The 22,770-nt window shown below is 41.0% G+C and overlaps 2 protein-coding genes across 4 annotated transcripts in view; both read left to right on the top strand.

Annotated features, from left to right (window-relative positions):
• The window catches only part of clec14a (C-type lectin domain containing 14A), a 483,122-nt gene that overhangs the window by 385,679 nt on the left and 74,673 nt on the right, over positions 1-22,770 (top strand). The window lies entirely within an intron of this gene.
• Positions 86-22,710, top strand: LOC140270681 (uncharacterized). Of its 3 annotated transcripts, none has more exons than XM_072365880.1 (4): positions 87-965; positions 9,023-9,217; positions 16,733-16,943; positions 21,879-22,710. In XM_072365880.1, exons 1-4 carry the CDS (start codon positions 311-313, stop codon positions 22,108-22,110), a joined length of 1,293 nt encoding a protein of 430 aa, XP_072221981.1. In that variant the 5' UTR covers positions 87-310; the 3' UTR covers positions 22,111-22,710. The 3 variants fall into 3 exon arrangements, with proteins under 3 accessions (XP_072221982.1, XP_072221981.1, XP_072221980.1); XM_072365879.1 differs by having other exon boundaries at positions 9,020-9,217; XM_072365881.1 differs by lacking the exon at positions 9,023-9,217 and having other exon boundaries at positions 86-965.

The following is a 22,770-nucleotide window of genomic DNA, read 5'->3' as shown; positions in this document are numbered from 1 at the left end:
CTGAATAAGATTCAGTTTCAGTTGAACATGCGCAGAAGCCCTGATAGTGTGTCCAGTGCCGTTCACTCTCTGCTCAATGACGCAGGAGGCGGAAGCGGATGAAAGAAAACAGCTGCTCCTCGGTGTTGATCCTCAGTGGAAAGCATCTGGTCAGACTGGATCCAAGTTCTGGGTCCGTGGCTCCACTTATGGTGACGCCGGCCGTTATGGAAAAGTGAGTAAAAATCAAGGGTAACCGAGTTTGGGACTAATCTGTGTCCGACTGCCGGAACAGTCGCGCTGTTGAGGTGAGGTGATCATATGAATCTTTATGGCGTCAGCGATGCAGCTCCCTGTTGAGTTATGGCTCCAGGTGTTCGGCTTCCTGTCCTGGAGAGACAAACTGAGCATGCGCTGCACCTGTGCACACTTCAGACACCTGATGGATGAGTCCCGGCCCCTCTGGAGGGGCTTCAGCATTGTGCTCACAGACCTGCCCCGGTACAACCGCTCGTTCTGGCGCAGCCTGGCTCAGAGGCACGTGCGCATCGTGTCACTGCGCGCAGGTAAGAGTAAAGATTTGAAACAGCTGTCCACCTGGCTTGCTCCACTTCATGCACTAAGACTGAACAACTGGAGAGAAGACAGCATCAAAGAGCTGAAACAGTTTAGCCAGCTGAAGCGTTTCTCGGTTACTTCCTGTTCCAAGCCGCTGATGAACCTGGACTTCCTGTCACCTTTGAGTCGCCAGCTGACACAGCTCAGCATATGTAATGCGCAGCTCAGCTGTTCAGTGTCTCACCTGCTGGCCTGTGTCACGCAGCTGACTTGTCTCACCTCTCTGTTGCTGCATCATGATGGCAGCCTGAGAATCCCAAGCCTCAGTGGTGTCCTGACTTCCCTGACCGAGCTCAAACACCTGTCCTGGACCATGATCACCTACAGAACTCTGGCACTGGACTTCTTCAGTCCAGCCCACATTCCAGGTAAGCACACAAAGTGCTATGTCACATGACTGATCTATAAAGGAGGTTCAACATTGTGTAGTTATCTGGCTTAACTTACCCTAACATGGAGATTTTCTGAGAGCTGATGGGTCAGGAGGCGGGGATTCGACACGTTGTCATCCCTTATATTCCTTTTGAAGACTTTGTTAGAGAATGCTGACTTCAAACAGTGCATGTGCAATGAGCTGTTGCAATGGGTTTGATCCATCATCCTCTGCACAGGTTAGTTTAAATACTGTCCAAATGGTAGGACTTCATGTTAATGAAATACTGACTTTATCACACTGTTTTCCACGGAAACAGCAATTAGCAAAATACAGTAAAAACAGTTTTATTTATATCAAACCAAATCGCAACAGATATCATCTTATGGCACTTCAAAGAGCCGAGATCAAGCCAATTACAATTCAATTCATCGTAATATAATCGAATCCCTTTTCAAATTGGTGAAATTCAGACAAAGCCAATTAAATAAATAAATAAATAAATAAAAAGTTGCCCACCTAAGGAAAGCAACATTTACCCTCCCTGTCCTGAGTGGACAGGGTTACCCCTAACCCTAACCCTGATGTGCACGAGGTGACCGTTGCAACTCTGGCTGCAGCATTTTGGATCAGCTGGAGGCTGAACAGCCCAATGAGTAGCACTAACCCTTTTCTACTTTCTCCATTTATAGACTGAGCCAGTTGCAAATAATCTAAGTGATGCCGGAAAACAAAATTCAAAAGCCTTTCTGTAACATTTATGTGCTTCATTTAAATTCCCAGTGTAGAAAAAAGGCTTTTCTAAATGACTGCTGGCAGTTGTTTGTTCCTCTGCATGCAATACATTTAAATGTTGAGTTTTTTTTGTTGACAACAGTGAAGGGGGAAAAAAGAATGATAAAATCCCCTCTGATGTATGAAAGTCCAGACATTCCTATTATTCCTATTATTGGTATTTTTTGTACGGTAAGAGCAAAAGGGCATTACTCATAAGTACTTCACTGTATCAAGGGCATAACTGGGTTCCACTGTATATTAAAAAATGGCATTTGAAGCCTTAAAGAGTATGTAATCAAGTAAATGTCCCATACTTTTTGGATCCATATGTGGGAGGCTCTGGTTTTAGCCATCTAGTGGTTATGCATTTCAATGCTGCTGTGAGCAATATGTTTAGAAGTCAGACTTCCTGTCCATTCCTTCAGGTATTTCTCCTAACACTGCCACTTCTGAAAATGACCTTAAGGGGCGTCGACTATCTCCTCCCAGAATACACTTAGTTTAGGACACATCCAGAAGATATGAGTATGGTTGGCAGTCTATATTCCACAATTTCTCCTGCATGAGGTACGGTGTGTTGGATCCATCTTACCAGTTATTGCTGGCTTTCTGAAAAAATGGAAAAAAACCCTTTCCATTTGAATTCTCTCTATATATTAGAGTTTGTGACTAAGTGTGCCCCAGTGCATATGTTCTCCCTGCTATCGCCTCCTTAATTTCTGTTTCATGTTTATGGAGTCATGTGTATTCATAGAGAGAAATAAATCATATAGTTTAGGCCTGAGAGTCCCTTTTATCTTTTGTTAGTTTTATTTTTTCAGGATATTTAAACGTTCTTGAAAGTACAACGGTATAAAACACTGAGAAATAAAAGTTTATTGTATTTGAAAGGGTGTGCATTATTATGATATATTATCATGTTGACAATAATGTAGTTTATCAGCAATAATTTGTGGGACAATATACCGTCCACCAAAATTTGTTATTGTCCCAGGCATAATATAGTTTATTAGTTATTCCACAGTTTCCCTTTCCCCTTAATATGTTCACTAAGAAACCTTCTGTAGGTGTAGGCTCATGTAGTTTAGGCTAGTCTTCTGTGTCGTCCAAGTTTTAAATATCTGTAGAATTCTGTCTTAGGGAGACGAAATTCTTTAGTCCATAATTTGACCAGTTTCTAAACCCTATGTCTAGCTTATTTGGTATTAAAATCTTTTCTCTATCTCGAGCCATCGAGTGTCTGCATCATTCTGTATCCATACCAATAAGGGTTTAAGTTGTGCGACAAAGTAATAATATTTTAAATTTGGGAGTTTAAGGCCCCCATTGGGTTTAGATAACTGCAAGGTTTTTCATCTTATTCAAGGGAGCTTTTTTTGCCAAATAAATTTAAAAGTTATTGAAGGTGAGTTTGGGAGTCTTGGAAGAACATTCATATGAATACTTTCAACACAGCCCATCAGAGTGGCCCACTCATTTTTTACTAATTTTTAATGAGTAATTTGCTATAGTTTGCCTCATAGAGGTTATGTAAAGATGGGGTATATGAATACCAACATCTGATACCATCCTTGGGCCACTTAAATCCGCTCTGTAATTTTGTGGTATCTGAAACTGTGCAATTCACATCCATAGCCTCTGTTTTTTTTTTATATTAACCTTATAGCCTGAGTAAAATCCATACTGAGATGAGCTCTTTTAAGAATGGAATTTTGTATGGACTATATAATAATCAGCATGGTTGAAGGTGAGTTTGGGAGTCTTGGAAGGACATTCGTATGAATACTTTCAACACAGCCTATCAGAGAAATAAGGAGTGTGGCCTTATTTCTCTGAAGCCCCTCCAGAGGACACGGGACTCATCCATCAGGTGTCTGAAGTACAGGTGCAGCGCATGCTCAGTTTGTCTCTCCAGGACAGAGTAAGCAACCCTGTCTGCGCCCCGTTCTAACAGAAATCTCTTGGACCTGTAGCCGTTGACTGCTGCCTGTGGAGATGACTGTTTGTACCCAATCGACAAAGTGTGGGCCAAATCCAAAGGGCTTCAGCGTATGAAATAGATATTTCCAGGATACTTTGTCAAAGAAAACTGAGATTGTCCAGAGGGAGAGGACGCTGGCGCTGCCTGTTCGCCGCTTCTCCAGCCGAGCCAATACAACCGCGAGTTTATAAATAAGCATCGCGCTTTATAATAAGCAATCTTTAAAAAGTAACCTTTTTACTACCTGTGCCGCAGACCAGTCGACCTTTTTGTGGATAGTTAAGGTGATGCTAACGTTATCAAGTCCGGTCCCATCTTCAGAACCATCTAAAACTCAATAACATCTATGAAAAATTCCAGTCTGGTTTCCGCCCCGCCTACAGCACAGAGACTGCTCTTGTAAAAGTCACAAATGACCCCCTGATGTCATCAGACTCCGGCTCCCCCTCACTCCTCATTCTCCTGGACCTATCTGCTGCATTTGAAACTGTCGACCATCTTATTAAACCGGCTCCACCTCACCACTGGGCTCACTGACACTGCCCTCAGCTGGTTCCATTCATATCTCACAAACCGGACAGAATACATCTCCATGGGCCACTCCACTTCAAACCCCCACACAGTCACCTGCGGTGTTCCTCAAGGGTCGATTCTTGGTCCCATACTCTCAACTCAAGGCATGGATATGGGGTACAACTTCCTCCAACTCAATAGCTCTAAAACCGAAGCCATCCTGGTCGGCACTCCTCACCAAACAGAATCATCACCAATAACCAGCATAATTTTTTCTGGCTCCAATATCCTTCTCTCATCATCACTCACAAATCTTGTTGTAAAAATGGACCCCCAACTCACCTTTAAATCCCATATCAACCATCTCTGCAAGACCTCCTTTTATCACCCCCGAAACATCTCCAAACTCCGTCCCATTCTCTCCCTCTCAGATGCTGAAAAGCTTGTCCATGCCTTTATCTCCAGACTGAAGTATTGTAATGCACTTCTCATCGGGATCCCTAGCAGGAGCCTTCAGAGGCTCCAACACATCCAAAACTCTGCAGCTGGGATCCTGATGAGAGTGCGCAAACATGAGCACATCACCCCCATCCTCCACTTACACCGGCTTCCTTTCTCCACCAGGATTGGGTACAAGGTTTCCCTCCTCGCACACCAATGCCTCCATGGACATGCCCCCCCCTACCTCAAAGAACTCCTCCATCTACAAAAAACAACCCGTTTCTCCCGCTCCACTCTCTTAAACTTCCTCCACACACCCAGAACCAAACTCAGGACCATGAGAGATGAGACATTCTGTACTGCTGCCCCATACCTGTGGAGTGCCCCACCTGACACTCCGAGGGCACCACAACCCATTGACTCTTTTAAAAGGGGCCTAAAGACATTTATTTTTAGCAAAACATAATGTCCCCCCCTCTTAGATGTCTTGTTTTTATTTTCTTCTTTTTAAACTGTAGCCCTTTGAGATCTTGCGATGTAAAGGACACTACAAATAAAATGTATTATTATTACTATTATTATTATTATGCCTTTTGGGCATCTCAAGATATAACTGTTGACTCAATCTTTCTTTCTTTTTGGAAGGTTTTTATGTTCAGTAAACTTCTTAGATTATCATCATAATGTCTCCCAGCAATAAATGCCGTCTGATTGGAGTGATCATTTTGTTAAGTCTCTTGCTTGGATTGCTGTGAGTATTCGCAGATCTGTGTTCAGCAGTGATATAGTTTTATAGAACTGACAATCGTTGGGTCCTTACCCTCTTTATGGATTACTACTATGGTAGCCTCTGTCCAAGACAGAGGGGGCCAAAAGGGGGGCCAAAAGGTCCTTAAAAGTTGTATAAATTTGTTGACATGTCCATCTGGGCCTGGGCTTTTAGTGTTCTTCAGTGATTTATTTATGTGCCTCACCTCCCACTCCTCAATCGGTCAGTCTAACTTTAAAGCCACTGCTTCCATCAATTGGCTCAATTTTATGTTGTCTAAAAACTCTGAGTTCTTGGTCATCACTGCAAGTGTTCTTGTATGATGATTTATAAAATTCTGCAAAGGACTCCTCTATTTTGTCAGGTTTTGTAACAATAGTCTCTTGAGATTATATTTTATGTACCATGTTAGAGTATTGCTGTTTTCTCAGTCTAAATGCTAATAATCTACTGGCCTTATGGATCATATTTTTGGTTAGTGAACCTCACCTTAATGATTGTAATCTTAATCTCAGGTTGCCCTCTACTTTATCTGATAGCGGCCTGTTCAGTTGTCTGCGGGTTGCGTTTAGGTCCTTCATGATGTTGGCTGAGGCCCTTATTTATCTTTAAATTTGTAATTCTTTAATTGTGTCTTCCAGTTCTCGTTGTTTAGCATTCCTCTCTTTTTTTTTCTTTGCAGATGTGAGAGAAATAATGCGGCCCCGAAGAAGTGCCTTGGCACAATCTCACATTATCAGAGGTGTTGCAGATATATTAGTTTCCAAATATGTCTTTAGCTCTTATATAACAAATGTGATAAATGCTTTGTCATTGAGCAGGGTTGTATTAAGCCTCCATGGTTTGGTTGTTGGTCTGTGTCCTATGTCCCATTTTAATAAAACGGGGACATGGTCAGAAATAGTAATTGGTAATATCTCTATGTCTACAGCGGGACTCCATTACGGGCTCTCCTCAGAATCTCTGACACGTCCCCATCATGATGTAATTTAGCGATGATGACTGGTGGTGTCTCCCAGTCCCCAGGTCCTCTCACGGTGAATTTGCAATGTGAGCGTTCCACTTTTATGTCTCGGTCTATCTGAATTTCTGATGACTTTTGCAACAGCTTGCGGTGAGCTGGAGCCCGGGTGCTCTTCAATGCCCGCGATGCGAATATTGGACCTTCTCATTTTCCCCTCCATGTCTTCACATTGGTAGATATCAACACTCAACGTTGATATTTTTTGCAGGCTGTAGACTGTAGTGAAGTAACCTCGTCTGACCACGATGATAGACAGCCTTTTACGTCTAAAATGTCCACTTTTATAGTATCGACTTCGACTCGTATAAACTTTGCACTGCTAGCTATTTCGGAGCGCACCCACGGCAGCTCAGATCTAAGAGCATGAAAATCTGCTAGTGTGCCTTTTGAGTTCGTCTCTTATCACTTTAACAATTTCTCCTCTCAGTGAGGACAAAATCTCTACTTTCATTTCTTCATTGCTAATGTTCGAGCCTTCAGTCACGGTGGGCTTGGATGAGTCCGTGTCGCCTGTCGCACGCTGTCTCATGCTCCTAGCCGGTCGTGCAGTATTAGCATGGCCACCATAATTGTACTTTTCATGTTTTTCCGCTAATTCAAGTTCGTTTTGTGTGAGTTGTCCAGTTGTTTATGTCACCATGTTGTTCTCTTCAGTTTTTAGCCTGGCTTTAGCTTGGTTGATGCTATTTTTTATGTAAATGTTGCGGGTTTAGCAGGAGCTCTCGAAAGTATCCCCCAAATGTTAGTTTTTGAGAGAAATGTGGCAAAAAAGACAGTAACTTTTTGTATGGTAACTTAATTAATAAACATTTATCCATGCAATGTGTTTAAGAAAAAGAAAAATGTATTATGACATTTTGACTAGAGCATAATAACAGACTAAGGCTACGTTCACACTGCAGGTCTTAATGCACAAGTCTGATTTACTGCTCAAATCCGATTTTTTTTTTTGGCTGTTCACATTACGTCTTTAAATGTGGTCTGTCTACGGATTGCTGTGTGAACAGCTCACACTCCTGAAGTGATCCACATGCGCAGTTGATCACTGATGACATCACGCCCATAGACCACGCCACGATGGTGTTATGGCAACGGCAACCGGTACTGCAGGACTGTATGACTTAATGCGAAAAATATCAAATCTGTGAGCGGGTGACATCACGAAGGAGGAAGAGGAGGAAGAAAATTCAGATGTTAATGAGGGCCCAGGGCTCTCAAGTCTCACACACTGAGCGTGAGACACGCATTTCAACAAGTTCTCACATGCCATGCATGGTATTTCTCACGCTGAAAAAAAAGTATAATATAAATTATACACCACTATCCCTATGGAAAGAGCAGAAAACAAGCACGTCTGAGCAGAGCAACACTAACAACAACACAAATAATAATCTAAGTAATGAAAGGCGCCGGAGCCAGAAGTGGTGGGATCAGGATGTGGCTGGTTGCACGGAGCAGGAATTCTTCCAGAACTTTAGGAATACCTTTCATCACATTTCTCAGCGCCTCTCCCCGAGACTTTCAAGAGGAGACACATCGTTCAGGAGATCCATCTCCGAGTGGGAGTGGGGTTATATTGGGTAGCAACGGGGGCGGGTTACGGCACCTTGACCAACCTGTTTGGCATCACAAAGTCCTCCATTTGTGCTATTGTGCATGACTTCTGCAAAGCTGTGCACCAGGTCCTCATGCCTGAGTATATTAAAATACCCCAGGGAGGCGATCTCCAGGAGGTGCTCACACTGTCAAAATAGGGGTCACATATGAGCGAAAAAATTGGATTCAGCCAATTTAGTAGCCTAATGATCTCAGATCAACAGAGAGTTATTTAGACTGTTTTGGAGATAATTTCTTTTGTCAAGAACATATTTTAATGTGGCATTAAAGTGGTTTGTGCTTATCACCAGAGCATGATTACCACATATGTAAGGTGGGGGTTAACATTCATTGATGCCTTTTAATCAACTTTTGTCTACCACTAATATGTATTTGCCTGATCCTCTGTTATTTTACATGAGGCTTGTTTGCTATGAGTTCGATGTAATGAACCAGTAGTGAGACCAGTAGAGGTTACATTTCTGTCCAATTTTATGCTTATGTGCTCTGCGGTTATGAAGTTAATTAATTTCAATTCAGTTTTATTTGTATAGCACCAATCTCAAGGCACTTCGATCATAGTCAAGTCAAGCCAATTAGAGTCCAGTTCATTGTAATCATAATCAAATCCAATTGATTAAATTCAAAATGAATCCAATTCATACATACAGAGCCAATTCAAAAACAATTTCCTAGCTAACAAAACTTCTCTTCAGTCCAATCTCCCATCTTTAGCGTGCATGAGGCGAGAAACGACTCCCTTTTAACTATATTAACTTCACTATTTTTAGTGTGTCCTGTAACCGATTTCTGATGTTGAAAGAAAATACTGACAAACTAGACAAAAGTGTAAACGGACTAAACTATTACATGCCAGGAGAGTGAATTTGGCATCCAAATTATAGAATCACTGGTTCTATTTGCATCACATCATTTATTTGTTTCCAGCAGATGGGGATGCTGCCCTGCAGCTGTCTGACCTGCAGCTTCTTGATTATGATGCTGTGGTAACTCAGGAGGTTCTGCAGCCTCTGTCCCATCTTGGCAGCCTGTCAATATTTCACCTTTACTCTGTACCTGGACCCATCTGTCACCTGCGAACATGGCTGACATCACTGCCACAACTCTCCAGCCTTAGCGTGCATGGTAATTCTGTTATGCTACTATGTAATTTGACTCTATGGAGCTTTTTCAGGGTTATGTTTGTTCATTTGAAAAAATATGTTTTGAAACTAAAAGTATGATTTGAGGAATACATTTCAATAAGATTTTATTTATATCGTGCCAAATTACCACAATTTACCAAATTACCAGTTAGAATCCAATTAATTGTAATACAATCATAATCCATCTTTCCATTTTCTATACTCTCTTAATACAACTAAGAGTTGCAAGGAGGCTGGAAAGCTCTCATTGGATGAGAGGCGGGGTACACCCTGGACCGGTCGCCAGTCCATCACAGGGTCACACAGAGACAAACAACCATCCATGCTCACACTCACTCCTAGGGTCAATTTAGAGTCACCAGTTAACCCAGAGAAAAACTGTTAATGAATTAGTTCAATCTGCGCTTCTCGGGCTATCTTTACCAATCCTTTCACCACCGATGTCTGCACCCCAACACCTTCAAATGGAGTGAATAGACCTTCAAAGCGATAGTGGTCTGAGGGCAAAGTTCCAGGATGCTGCAATCCAGGACTTTTACCGTCTACTGCCCCCTGGTTTGATGCCACAGCTTTGAATTCATGCTGCCCGTGTTCTGGCTTGGTTTGGGAGCACCTATCTGTGCGAACAGGTATTTTCAGTAATGAATCTAAACAAAACCAAACATTGACACACTGGCCACGGAAAAACAGTGTCAGACATGTAGCTAGGAAACACAGAGCTCTTAGATCCAAGGCCTCAGGTCAGCTGGTCCAGCCCAGAGTCCAGACTAAACATGGAGAAGCAGCATTTAGCTGTTATACTGAAAACAAGTGGAGGCAGACATTGTTTCCATGCTAATATAATCTAAAATAAAATTTCTAAATAAACCAGTGACACCCTGATCTAGAGTAACTATATAGTTTGACAATTTCTCCCTGAAGCGCTCAAGTCCAAAGAGAACAACTTCAGTTTTGTCTGAATTGTAGAAGCAGGCAGTTCTGAGTCATCCAGGTCTTTATGTCTTGAAGACATGCTTGTAGCCGTGTATTTAACTGTATATAAGCCGTGTATATAAGGCATGTCTGCACTCTCTCATCATGGGCAATGTAAGGGCGCTGGCTAATAAGACTGACGAGCTGACAGTGCTTGCCAGGAGTCAGAGGGAGTACCAGGAGTGTAGTCTGATGTGCTTTACGGAAACATGGCTGCACCAGGACATTTCAGATGAGAACGTCTCCATCACTGGCTTTCAGAAGGTTCGGGCTGACCTGGATTTCACTTCAAGAGTGAAGCGCAAAGAAGGGGGACTTGCCGTGTTAGCTAACAACCGTTGGTGCAATCCTGGTTATATTACCATCAAGGAAAGTATCTGTTGCCCGGACGCTGAACTGCTGGCTGTTGGTATCAGGCCCTCTTATCTGCTGAGGGAGTTCTCTCATGTTATCGTGGTGGCTGTATACGTTCCCCCCTCTGCCAACTCGACAGCAGTGTGTGACGTCATTCACTCCGCCATTGCCCGTCTCCAGGCTCAACACCCGAGTGCATTCATAGCCATCTCGGGCGACTTTATTCACATCACTTTGGACAAATCACTCCCCAACTTCAAACAGTATGTGGACTGTCCTACCAGAGAAAATAAAACTGTATGCTAGTGTTAATGAGGCATACAGCTGCTACCCCTCTGGCCAGGTCAGACCACAACCTGGTGCTCCTCAGTCCCTGTTACCTACCTCTGGTAGAGTCAGACTGTGACCACAAAGGCAGTGAGGAGATGTTCAGAGGAGAGTTATGAGACACTGCAGGTCTGCTTTGAGGTGACCGATTGGCAGGCCAGTCTCCGTGAGCTGCATGGAGAAGACATTGATGGGCTCACAGAATGCATAACAGACCACATCTCCTTCTGTTTGGACTCCATTGTCCCAACCAGAACTGTGTATTGTTACCCAAACAACAAGCCATGGGTGACAAAAGACATCAAAGCCATCCTCTATGATGAGAAGAGGGCCTTCAAAGCTGGTAACCGGGAGGAGGTGAAAACAATTCAGGGGAAACTGAAGGTAAAAGTCAGGCTGGCTAAGGAGGATTACAGGAAGAAGCCCCCTCCCTCCCCTGCACATCGGAGGAGAAGCTGTGGAAGTGGTCTCCAGCTTCAGGTACCTGGGTGTGCATATATCCAATGACCTCACCTGGAGTGCCAACACTTCCTGCCTGGTCAGGAAGGCCCACCAGCGTCTCTACTTCCTCAGGAAGCTGCGTAAAGATGGGCTTATGGGCTCCCTCAATGACTGACATCTTCTATGGTGGCTAGTGGCTTCTATGTGCAATTCTTTGTAAATCATTGGTTTTTAAAAAAGATTTAAATAATCTGTGGATACTCTACTGAGATTCACAATATTTGCTATATATTTCTCTTTCCGTATGCTTTGTTAGATTTATTATTGTTATATTCTATTCCTTTGTCATGCTCTTTAAACGGGTGCAGCTGTAACAAAATCATTTTCCCCTGGGGATCAATAAAGTATTCTGATTCTGATTCTGATTAGTCTGATCAACCTTTTGTTTTTCATCTGGTTTCATAGATGCAGTTGAGTATCATCAGCATAACAATGGAAATTTATGCCATGCTGTCTGATAATGTTACCTAATGGAAGCATGTATAAAGTAAAAAGAATCGGTCCAAGCACAGAACCCTGAGGAACTTCATCACTTACTTTGGTGTGTGAGGAATTTACAAGAACAAACTGGAATCTATCAGATAAATATGACTTAAACCAGCCTGATGCAGTTCCTTTAATCCCAATAACATGTTCAAGTCTCTGTAACAGAATGCTGTGATCGATCGTATCAAATGCAGCACTGAGCTCCAACAGGACAAGCACAGAAACAAGTCCGCTATCAGAGGCTAACAGGAGATCATTGGTAACTTTCACCAGTGCTCTTTCTGTGCTATGATGCACTCTGAATCCTGACTGAAACTCTTCAAACAGATTATTTCTATATAAATGATCACAAAGTTGAACTGCAACAATTTTTTCAAGAACTTTGGACAAAAAAGGGAGATTGGATATAGGTCGATAATTAGCCAACACTTCTGAATCAAGAGTATTTTTTATTTTTTTTTAAACTTTGTTTATTGGGTTTTGCAGATGTATACAATTGTATTAAAACATTTACAAAGAGTTAAGTAAACATCTTTTTTTTAGCCAACAACAAAAAAAAAAGTGGTCATTGAAATATTGCACACCCGAACAGCTTATAAAATAATAATAAAAATAAAAACAAATAAGTAATATTAATAAAAATAAATACATTTTTAGAAATACTAGATTCTTTTTCGGACTAGGACAGAACCAGACAATTGAAAGGAATACATGGAAAAAATAAATAAATGAATAAACAGGCGTATCAGTTGGGTAACAATAAACAGCAATAGACATAGCAACAGATATCCCTAGTCTATGTAATGGCACCTCCCTTAGGTGCCTTAGTCTTGTCAGTCAGTCAGTCAGGGGTGAGTGGAAGATCCTTTCTCTTAACGAGTTGAAAGAATGGGCCCCACAACTTCCCAAATTTACTGGAGCAGCCAGTCTAATTTTCTCCAACTTAAGAAAATAAAGTGCATCTCTTGTCCAGCGGGTGTGACTGGGGGTGAGTCGTAGATTTCCAGTTAAGTACAATTAATCATCTGGCTAGCAAGGTAGCGAAAGCAAGAACATCCTTTTTGGACTTAGAAAGGGAAGGAGAAGGGGGGCAACCCCAAACAGTGCACTCAGAGAATTTAGCTTTAATTTTTCCCCAACTACCTCAGACAGGGTATTTAAAATCTCAGCCCAATAATTATGTAGAGAAATGTCAGAACATATGTATAAGGTTTGCAGGATATTGTTGACACGTATCACAAGTTGGACTGACACCATCATAAATTTTATCCAGTCGAGCCTTAGTGTAATAGGTACGGTGAACAATTTTACACTGAATAAGACTGAATAAGTCTAGTGCAAATAGAAGATTTATGTACCCGTCTCAAAATCTCTGTCCAGACTTCCTCTGATATTTCCACACCCAGGTCCTCCTCCCAGAGGCTCTGAACATAACAGATTAATTTGATTATAAATATATGAGATAGAGCCTTTTAAAGGTAGGAATTGGTGTCAGGAAGCCATCTAAAGCAGAGTCCGAGGGTAAATTAGAAAAGTTAGGGAATGTGTCCTGAACAAAACTGCAGACTTGTAAATATCTAGAGAAGTGCTGCTTAAGAAGTGAGAATTTATCTAAAAGTTGCTGAAAAGACACAAAAACATTATCAATATACAGATCTGATTTCGATGGAGCGTAAACTCTGGGGGAAGAACAGTCCAACTGAGGGTCAAGCCAGCAATTAAAGTCTCCACCTAGTATTAAGTGGTGCAATGACAAATCAGGGAGAGTTAGAAAAAGGCGCTTATAGAAAGCATCATCGTCAAAATTGGGAGCATAAATATTAGCCAAGACCACCCGGGTGTTATGAATCTGGCCAGCAACTACTACAAATCTTGTTAGGGTCAGAGATAGTACTTGACTGCACAAAGGGAATGGATTTATGTAACAAGATAGCTGCACCCCGAGATTTGCCTTGAAATGAGGAATGATAAGCCGGACCTACCCATCCCCTCCTCAGTTTAGAGTGAAAAAAATTACATGGGCCCCAAGACGATGAAGATGGTGGAGTACCTTACTTCATTTTATAGGATTATTGAGCCCTTTGCAGTTAAAACTTAAAACGCAACTACACGTCGCGTAAGGGCTGTGATTGGTCCGCTCAGAACAGTTGCCTTTTGCGGTCTTAATGGCTGAACACGGCGCAGAAGCTCGTTGACATTCAAAATGATCTAAAGTGCATTTGTTCATCCAGGTTGTAAATTCACACCAGCCTTGGCCGGTCGTACAGACCACCCCCACAAATGTCTCCTCTGTCACCTGTGCATCAACATTTTCAATTGTTGCCATTGTTTACTGTTGTTAACTGTGACCAGAAGAACAACACAAGCATCGTCGACATTCTGGAAGACTATAAATCTAGCTTTAGACTTCTTGGCGCGTAGAGTGCGATGAGCCCTGTCCAGCATAGGTTTGTCGTGAAGTCCGAATATATGTTGTAGGTGCTGGGTCGTGAACTCGGTGGGACGAGGACCCTCAGTGCCCTCTGGCAGGCCCACGAGGGGAACATTATTCCACCTTGAACGACTCTCCAGGTCCTCCTATTTCTTTGACAGGGAGTCAACAGTGGTGGTTAGCTTGCTAACATTAGCTCGGAGGTCGGATAGCTTCATGTCGTTAGCATTCACCGAGTGCTCGAGATCCGCAATCACTTCACCATATGAAGCGAGTTTTTTCTCAAAGGGCTCCAAAGCTGCCACAATCTCTGTTTTAACTGCTGCCGAGATGGTGGTTTCAAACTTACTGAGGATGTCCGAGCACATTTCACCCATCATCTCTCTCATGTTCAACAACAAGGTGGCATTAGAAATCTGGCTGATCTGGGGATTGTTGCCCAGGTGATAGCCGAGACTTGCCGCTTTAGTAGCGTCGCCTCTCCCATTGTTTACCATCATAGAGTGCCTGCAAGTGAAAAAAAGTTTAAATAACGAAAGAAAGGCTGCAATGACAAAGCTTAACAACAGCAAAACAAATAAAAAGTGTTATAAAATTGTAAAAAAAAGTCACATTCCAGCGGAGTCTGTGTGAAATACATCCTACATCTACCTCGTTCCCACAGCGCCGGTCCAAGAGTAGTTTTTTTTTAAGTAAAGTAAAGTTAATTACAGGAACCTTAAAAGTCTGAGGTACATATCCTGTCAACAAAGACAGATTGATCAAATCCAATATGGAAGTATTGATTAAGGGGAAAACCTCCTTGAACAGTCTGGTTGGGATTGGGTCTAACATACAAGTTGATGGTTTAGAAGAGACTATTGCTGTTGTTAGCTCAGAAAGATCAACTGGACAGAAGCTGTCTAAATACAAATCAGGTTCTAAAGATACTTCTAAAGCTGCTCTACTTGATGATACATCAGTGATAATAGTGGGAAGGATTCCATTAATCATTAATCTTAATTTTATTGATGAAGAATCTCATGAAATCATCACTGCTGAGAGTTGTTTATGTTTATGTTTATGTTCTGTATTTAGCAGACGCTTTTATCCAAAGCGACTTACAAATCAAGATATAGCAAGATACAAAAAGCTAACAATAAACTACATAGAAGAAACCCAATAGTCCGAATCTGTCAGAGGTGACAGAGTAGAGATAGGGTCTAGAGAGTTAAAGGAATACATGGCTCAACAGAGCTCGGACTCTTTGTCATTCTGGCTACAGTGCTGAAGAGGAACCTGGGATTATTCTTATTCTCTTCTGGAGTAAATAGAAGAGCAGACAGATTTAATTTCAGTTTGAATTTATCATGACTGATCAGAAGGTCTTTAGTCACCACAGCCAACGAGCGTTCTCCATATAGGTAGTTAGGAGGATCCACATCCAGATATTTGGAGTGTTCTAGTCCTGATGTGTAGTTTTATTTGGAACAGTGTTTTAGCAGAAACTGAAGCCATTTTGCAAGTATGCAAAAATACAAGTATCCAGAAAATAATGCATACTGAAGGCAACGTGAGTCCGTGTGTCATCTGAAGCCACGACCCTCTAGACCATTGACAAAAGTTAGAAACTGAAACAAAGGAATCTAAAATAATTTTACAAAAGGATCTGAGGTTGAGAAAAAATAAATCTGAAACTGAAAAAAGGTTTTGAACTGAAAACAAAATATGAGTCTGAAAATGTAAAATCTGAAACGGGACAAAAAAAATTTAAAACATTTATAAAGGTGAAAATTTGAATGAAACTTAAATTCAACCTAAAATAACTTTTGCTGCACTTCTTTTTATTTTAAATACATTTTTTTTGTTTTTAAAATTAGTTGTTAAAAGTTCAAAATTGATCTTTCTATTTCAAAACATATTTTTAAAATCTTAAATATTCTTTCAAGTGAACAAACATGACTCTGTAATGTCTCAGTATGACTCTTCATTACCAGAAACAGTACTGTAATAATATCAATTAATAAACTTTATTTGATAAGCTATTTCGCAAATTTTTTGTTTATACAAGCAATGTCTGTTTCTGCAAGAGGTTCAACACTTTGTGCAGGCCTCCTGATGGTACAAAGCTCTTTCTTTCTGCCTTCATTTTCTAACTCTTTCCCAGTTCAGCTGCTTTTAGCTTTCCTTAACTCTCACCATGTTTCACCTGCCAATCCGCTGTTTCAACCAGCATTCTTTAGACGTCACCTGAATGTGAAAATACCTTCAGCATTTTCCCATTCCTAAACACTTAGACTTCCAAGTCTTTCAGTTGCACCAAATGTTGATTTCTGGCACACATTTCTTCTGTTAGTTTAGTCCAGTTCAGGCAAGACTATTGTATATCTACTGTATATCTATAGAGCGCAGGGATATCATGTAACCTCACTTTCTGTGCTCCAGGAGGCCATCCTCTGGCAGCATATGCAGACTTCCTGCCGTCTTCCCTCCTTAGCCTGACTCTCTGTGTGGATCTTCAGCCAGAAGACCTGCAGGTGGTCTCATTCAGAATTCCTCACCTGCAACACCTGCACCTGGACCCCTGGAGCTCCTCCTCCAACCTCGTCAGACTTCTACCACAGCTGTTTCCTCAACTGAGAACGCTGAGGATTAGGTAAGCCAATCACATCTGTGCCCCTTTTATAACTGTTTTTAAAATACTGATCTATCCATTTTGTATATCTTGTTTAAGATCGTGGGTGGCTAGTATGGAAGACTAGAACCGCCATAATAAAAAATAAAGGAAAATATATTATTTATATATGTATTTGATACACTGATTTAAAAAAAAACCTTTTTCAAAATATATATATTTATTCATATCGATCTATTTATTTTCCTCTGCTTGACTGAGTCATGGAGCAACAGTCTGAGCTGACATCCCGACACCTTCCTCTCCCGAACCACTTGCTCCAGCTCTGGGAGGATACCATGTCCTTCCCAAGCCAGCTGACAAACATACTCTCTCTAGCGGGTCCTGGGTCCAACTTGAGGCCTCCTCACAGTGTCTGTCCAAAACACTTCTGGAGAAAGGCACCCTAAATAGCTAATTTAAGGAGGAGCAGCAACTCTAGTCTTAGTTCCTCCTAGATGACACCCTATACCTCAGGGTGAGCCCAGCCATCCTTCAGAGGAAGCTCATTTCTGCCACTTGTTGCAATCTAATTCTTTTGGTCACTACCCAAAGCCTACGACCAAAGGTGAGGGTTGGACCTTTAATCATCCTGACTCGGTTCGGCTCTCTCTGTCAGATCTGGACTTTAAAAAGGACTCCGATGTAGAAGGATGGCCGTTAAAGCAGACTTTATTTTAATATCTCCAACCTCCAACACTGAGTGATAAAATAACAAGCTATGACATGGTTTCTATGAAATCTATAAAACTTCATAAAGAAATATAATCAGAAAGAAATAATCTAATAAACAAAAACCTCTCCGAATAAAGGAGGAAATAACCGTAAAAGAAAGGAAAAAACAACAGAAACTCACTCTGAAGTCAAAATCTCTCCCTACGGAGGAAAACCAACTCAGTACTAGAAACAAAACAAACTAAATGCACTCCTGAAAATTTGAGGCTCAACAAACTGTATGAAACAAACAAAAAAAAAATGCACCAAAAAAAAAATCCCTCCAAAAGAAGGCTATCAAAATGGCTATGAAACCTGATAGTACCCCCCCACCACCACTGTCTGCTTGTGAATCTCCCACTTGTTTTTGTTTTATTTTGTTTTGTTTATTAATATATGGTAGAAACACCAAAACCAGAAAAAAAAAACAAAGAAAAAGGAGCAGATATTCTTATGCATCTGAGTGAAAACTATCCATGTCTTTGAATGAGGTCCATTTCCTCCAGTTTTCTTCAAAATCACCTGCTTTAACTAGCAGATGAAAAGTAAGTTTTTTCCATTGCTTTGATTTTGGAGCATTACTTTTTAACCAGTTCCTGGTTATGGCAAAAATCTCCTTATTCTGTAGAGTTATCTGTCTTCTTTTAAAGTTAATCCCAGATACAAAGTCCGGGGATCCTTGGGTTCCTTATAATTTAAGATGCCCTCCAGAAGTCTGATAATGTCGTTCCAGTAAGGTTGAAGTTTGACACATGACCAGAAAACATGTGGTTGGCATTAACGTGACCACACAGTCTCCAACATTGTTGTTGTATTCCAGTCTGTCTACTTTTAATTTGAGGTGATGAATAGTTGTGTTAAATTTTTCCATCCAAATTCTCTCCAGTGTCTGGAGTTTGTAGATTTATGTTCTACTTTTCTCAATAAATGCCAATCACACTCTGAAAGTACAGTCTCTAATTATTCTTCCTATTTCAGTTTGATGAAGTATGACCATTGCATTTCTGTAGACATGCATACCGTTTAGAGACAACCTTAAAAGGCATCTGCTTATCGACTGCCAGCAGCTTTTTATCAGCACATTGGATTCTGCTGATATACCTGTTTAACCTAACCCAAATCAATGAGACGGATATTTTTTTAAAACTGCCATAACATTTTTTTAAAAACGTACATTTGAGCAGTAAAAATTGCACTGGGGGCTTCTGCCGCTCACTGTTCAAGAATTTTTCAGATATGACTTATAGTTTATAGTTATAGTTAACTACAGTATTTTCCGCACCATGAGGCTCACCTGATTATAAGGATTCTAAAACATATAGATCCGTCTAAGCCTGGATTCACACCGAACGCAAAGCGAACGACGGAAGTGGCCAGATGACATTAATTTCCAATGTACGAGAGCGAAGAGGCGCGGCAAAAGTGAACGCGGTGGTCAGTGGAGCGAAGGATGAGCGGTGAGTGATGCGGAGGGAGCTTAATGCCCCGATGAATGCTCAGCGCTCCTCGTGGTAAGTTCAAAATGGCGGTATCCTTGAAAGATTTTGGAATCTGATGCACACATGAGGTGCACCGGATTATATGGCGCACAGACGATTTTTGTGAAAATTTAAGGCTTTTAGGTGCAGAAAATATGGTATATAGTTTATAGTTCCATATTTTGAATTGAAATACAAATCAGTATTAAACACCAAGGCTGTCATTTGAGGCACAAAGTGATGGCACCTATCCTCTTACACACACAGCTGTCTCCCGTAGCAACTAATTATGAGGGCAGAGCCAAGGTGGCTGCCGTATTATAACAGCTTTATGCCAGCCAGTGTTATGTGTGCTCCTATTAGGCAAGTTGCCTGCCCGAACTTCCTGGTTCTCGTCAGGACTCGAGCAGCAGCGTTCTGGATGTACTGTACCTGTCTCACATTGTTCGACCATTGTTAGTCAGTAATGTTGGTATACTACTTTTTCTAAGACTTTGCCTAAGAATGGCAGGTTTGATATGGGCTGGTAGTTGTTCAGTGCTGTGGCATCAAGACTGCTCTTCTTTAGAAGAGGCTTAATTACAGCAGTTTTTAAGGCCTTTGAAAATGTTCCAGTCTGATGTGAGATGTTAACTAGATGAGCGAGTTGTGGAAACAAACTGCTCAGCACAGACTTTAGAAATCTAGTGGACAGTTCATCAAGGCAGCATGTCGATGGACTCAGACTGCAGATGATCTCTTCGACTGTAACAGGTGTGAAATGTGTCAGCTCCAGGGGTCCAGCTGGCTGCATTTTTAATGCCTTGAACTTTGTCATTAAAGAATATTGCAAACTCATTACACTTAGATGTAGAAATGAGTTCCAAAGGCAGTGAAACTGGAGGGTTTGTTAACCTGTTTACTGTAGAAAACAGGACACGAGTTGTTACTGCAATTCTAATGATTTCAGAAAAATAACTCTCCTTTGTTCTACGCAAAGTCTGGTTGAACTTTTCTTTGTAAATCTCATAATGAACCTGGAGCTTTGACTTGAAGTTATCCCTCCTCCTCCATGACCCTGTTGGTGGGTCGAGGGTAAAGCCTATAATAAAGAAATGTCCCTATAAAGGTGTTTAAAAGTTGAACTAATACCATCCTATGTGTCCAACTGTCACGGTTCATGTTTTGACGTTTATGTTTTCAGTTTCTTTGTTAGGTTTTCAGGTTCTTGTCATGCTTTTCCCCTGTTACGTTAGGTTCACTCATGTCCATTGCAGAATCCTTACGTACCCTTCATGGCAAAGTTAAGTCTTGATAAGTCTGGTTCTTGCCTCATAGTCTTGTTTTGTTTATTGTTTTTTCCACAGTTAAAGTCATTTTGATAACCGGTTCTTCTGCGCCTTCAGTTTTTTACCTCGTGGCCTTCGTTTATCTGTACTCCTCCCACACGTTGCATCTAACGTAGTCTGCTGAAGCCTCGCTCCACCTGTTTCGTTGAATGATCTGCTAGTATCAACTGATGTTTTGCACTTAGATGGTATTTCAGACTCGAAGTACTCGTCAATAACACAATTCAATGTTGCAGTGACTTTGGCTCTGTCTCTCACACTTGAAATGCTCATAATACTTCTCAAGAACCATGAAAATACAGTATACTGTAAAACGTAAATTAAATAACTTATTTCACTTTGGCACCTGAACATGTTATTGAGATGTTTCAAGTTAAAAAGTACAAATTTCTGAGCAATGTAAATAAAACCCTCTAATAGGTTCAGTGGTGAAAAGACGAGAAGTTTACTACCTTTAAACCATATTTATTAACCTGTTTTAATATGTAGCCAAAGGTTTTCCTCTGCCTCTGACCTCACTTCCAGTTTCAGATCAGGTAAAATTAAAATTCACCTGCTAACAAATTCAGTCAAGCCCTTTCCATTATTACAAGAACCATTGGCAGGACACAGACTCGGTCAACTAAACAGTTTCATTTTATCACACAAGAACAACACAACATCAGTCTTGAGTAGCAGCAACATAATGCTTGTTTTTCTGCATTATTTTAGGATTAGGTTGACGAGCAGTTTGACGCAGTCATAACAAATATTTTTATTGATTTTAGAAATAAGATTTTAATGCATTTCAAATCGCTAAACCCACCACATCATAGTCTTTAAAGGTAGTTGACTGACATTTGTAAACAGGGATAACGAGCTACGGCTGCTTTCCCACATTGGAGAATCAGCACCACAGCTGCTCTGCAGCTTCCTGTTCACACTCGATCTTCATTCAGTTAAGTTCTTTAGTTGTTAGGTAATGCACAAAGGTTGCAAGGCAAAAAGATGGTGGACTTGACTATAAAATGTTCCGTTTTGATGACCATGTTCATGTTTTGGTAACAGTCCTGGAGTTCTTGAGTCCTGAAAAAAACATTTTGTAATTCTACCAATTTCCCTTCAGGCTCCTGTTGTTATTTACATGACCTACAATCTCACGAAGGAAGCATTTATCTTGCAGTGCACTACTCTTGAGGTTCTTGAGGTTAGAAATACATTTGAAATATTTACACTGAAGTTTAAACTAATTAAACTACTCAAATTTTTTACGGTAAAATGGTTAATTTTGGTATTTTTTAAGTGTGTCCGACAGTTAGTTTAGTTTAAACCTCACTAAGTTGTAGAACCGCAACACCTCCTGATAGTACATTTTCCGTTTCCATAGTAACCGCTTGCTGTGTTCTCTTTGGTCTCAGACATCAACGGGTGTCAGACGAAGACTTTCTCTGTCTGCAGCATCTTCAGCACCTCAACACGCTGGAAGTTCTGGATGCATTTTACTGCCCTGACCCAAATCACCCAAGGGTTGTATATGAGCCAAGTCCTCATCTGCTGAAACTGACCTCTGACCTCCAGAAACTGACCAGTCACAGAGTCCAAGTCATCACCAACTCACACAGAGACCCTCTCACCTGCAGTTGTGTTTGACCACACCACAATGAACATGTATAACATTTAGCAGGTTTGACATTTTAAAGAATATAAAGTAAGAAGTTTTCTTTGTGCCTGTTCTGATGGAACTGTGCAACTGTTACCAGCTGCTTTATTCATGTTAAATCTTAATGCAACTTTTAGAAATGCATGCACCTTGCGTGTCAGGTACAGGTAAGATGTTGATATGCTGTGGATACATATCAGATGTATACTTGTCATGTCTAGAAATATGCATCACCTTGGTGTCATGATTATAGTTGAATTAATTCATTTAAATCTTTTTAGTTTTCTGTTTAGTCTTTAGTTTTTCCCCTCAGTCACTCTTGGTCATCAGCTTCACTCACTTCACCTGTGCTTTTCCCCTCAGCTCTTTGTGTTGCACAAATGGAAAACAGATGCATTCACATGGCACAAACAATAAGAGACCTGTGTGTAGATGGAAATTTAAGGTATAAAGTCATCGTTTTAATGTCAAACAAAAATAAGGGAAATATCTACAAGTGAAACAACTAATGTCCATCTTTGCTGAGTATGGGGAAGCCCATTTTCAACATCTAACATGACACAGGAATGAATTCACCACATAATTGTGTCTGCTCACTGCTCACTGAATTATTAGACTACCAGATATTTTAACTTGGAGTAAGTTATGTC

Source organism: Leuresthes tenuis, unplaced genomic scaffold (genome assembly GCF_036924035.1).
Source record: "Leuresthes tenuis unplaced genomic scaffold, fLeuTen1.0.hap1 SCAF_15, whole genome shotgun sequence".
Classification (NCBI taxonomy): Eukaryota; Metazoa; Chordata; class Actinopteri; order Atheriniformes; family Atherinopsidae; genus Leuresthes; species Leuresthes tenuis.
Note: the sequence above shows the minus strand (reverse complement) of the source record. Positions and strands in the feature narration are given on the sequence as shown.

What these genes read in the sequence shown, in the direction of transcription:
- LOC140270681 (XM_072365879.1), top strand. Translation starts at nt 311, where the DNA reads ATGGCGTCAGCGATGCAGCTCCCTGTTGAGTTATGGCTCCAGGTGTTC. An exon ending in CAGTCCAGCCCACATTCCAG is followed by an intron (nt 966 to 9,019) that starts GTAAGCACACAA and finishes ATTTGTTTCCAG; the next exon opens with CAGATGGGGATGCTGCCCTG. An exon ending in CTCCAGCCTTAGCGTGCATG is followed by an intron (nt 9,218 to 16,732) that starts GTAATTCTGTTA and finishes TCTGTGCTCCAG; the next exon opens with GAGGCCATCCTCTGGCAGCA.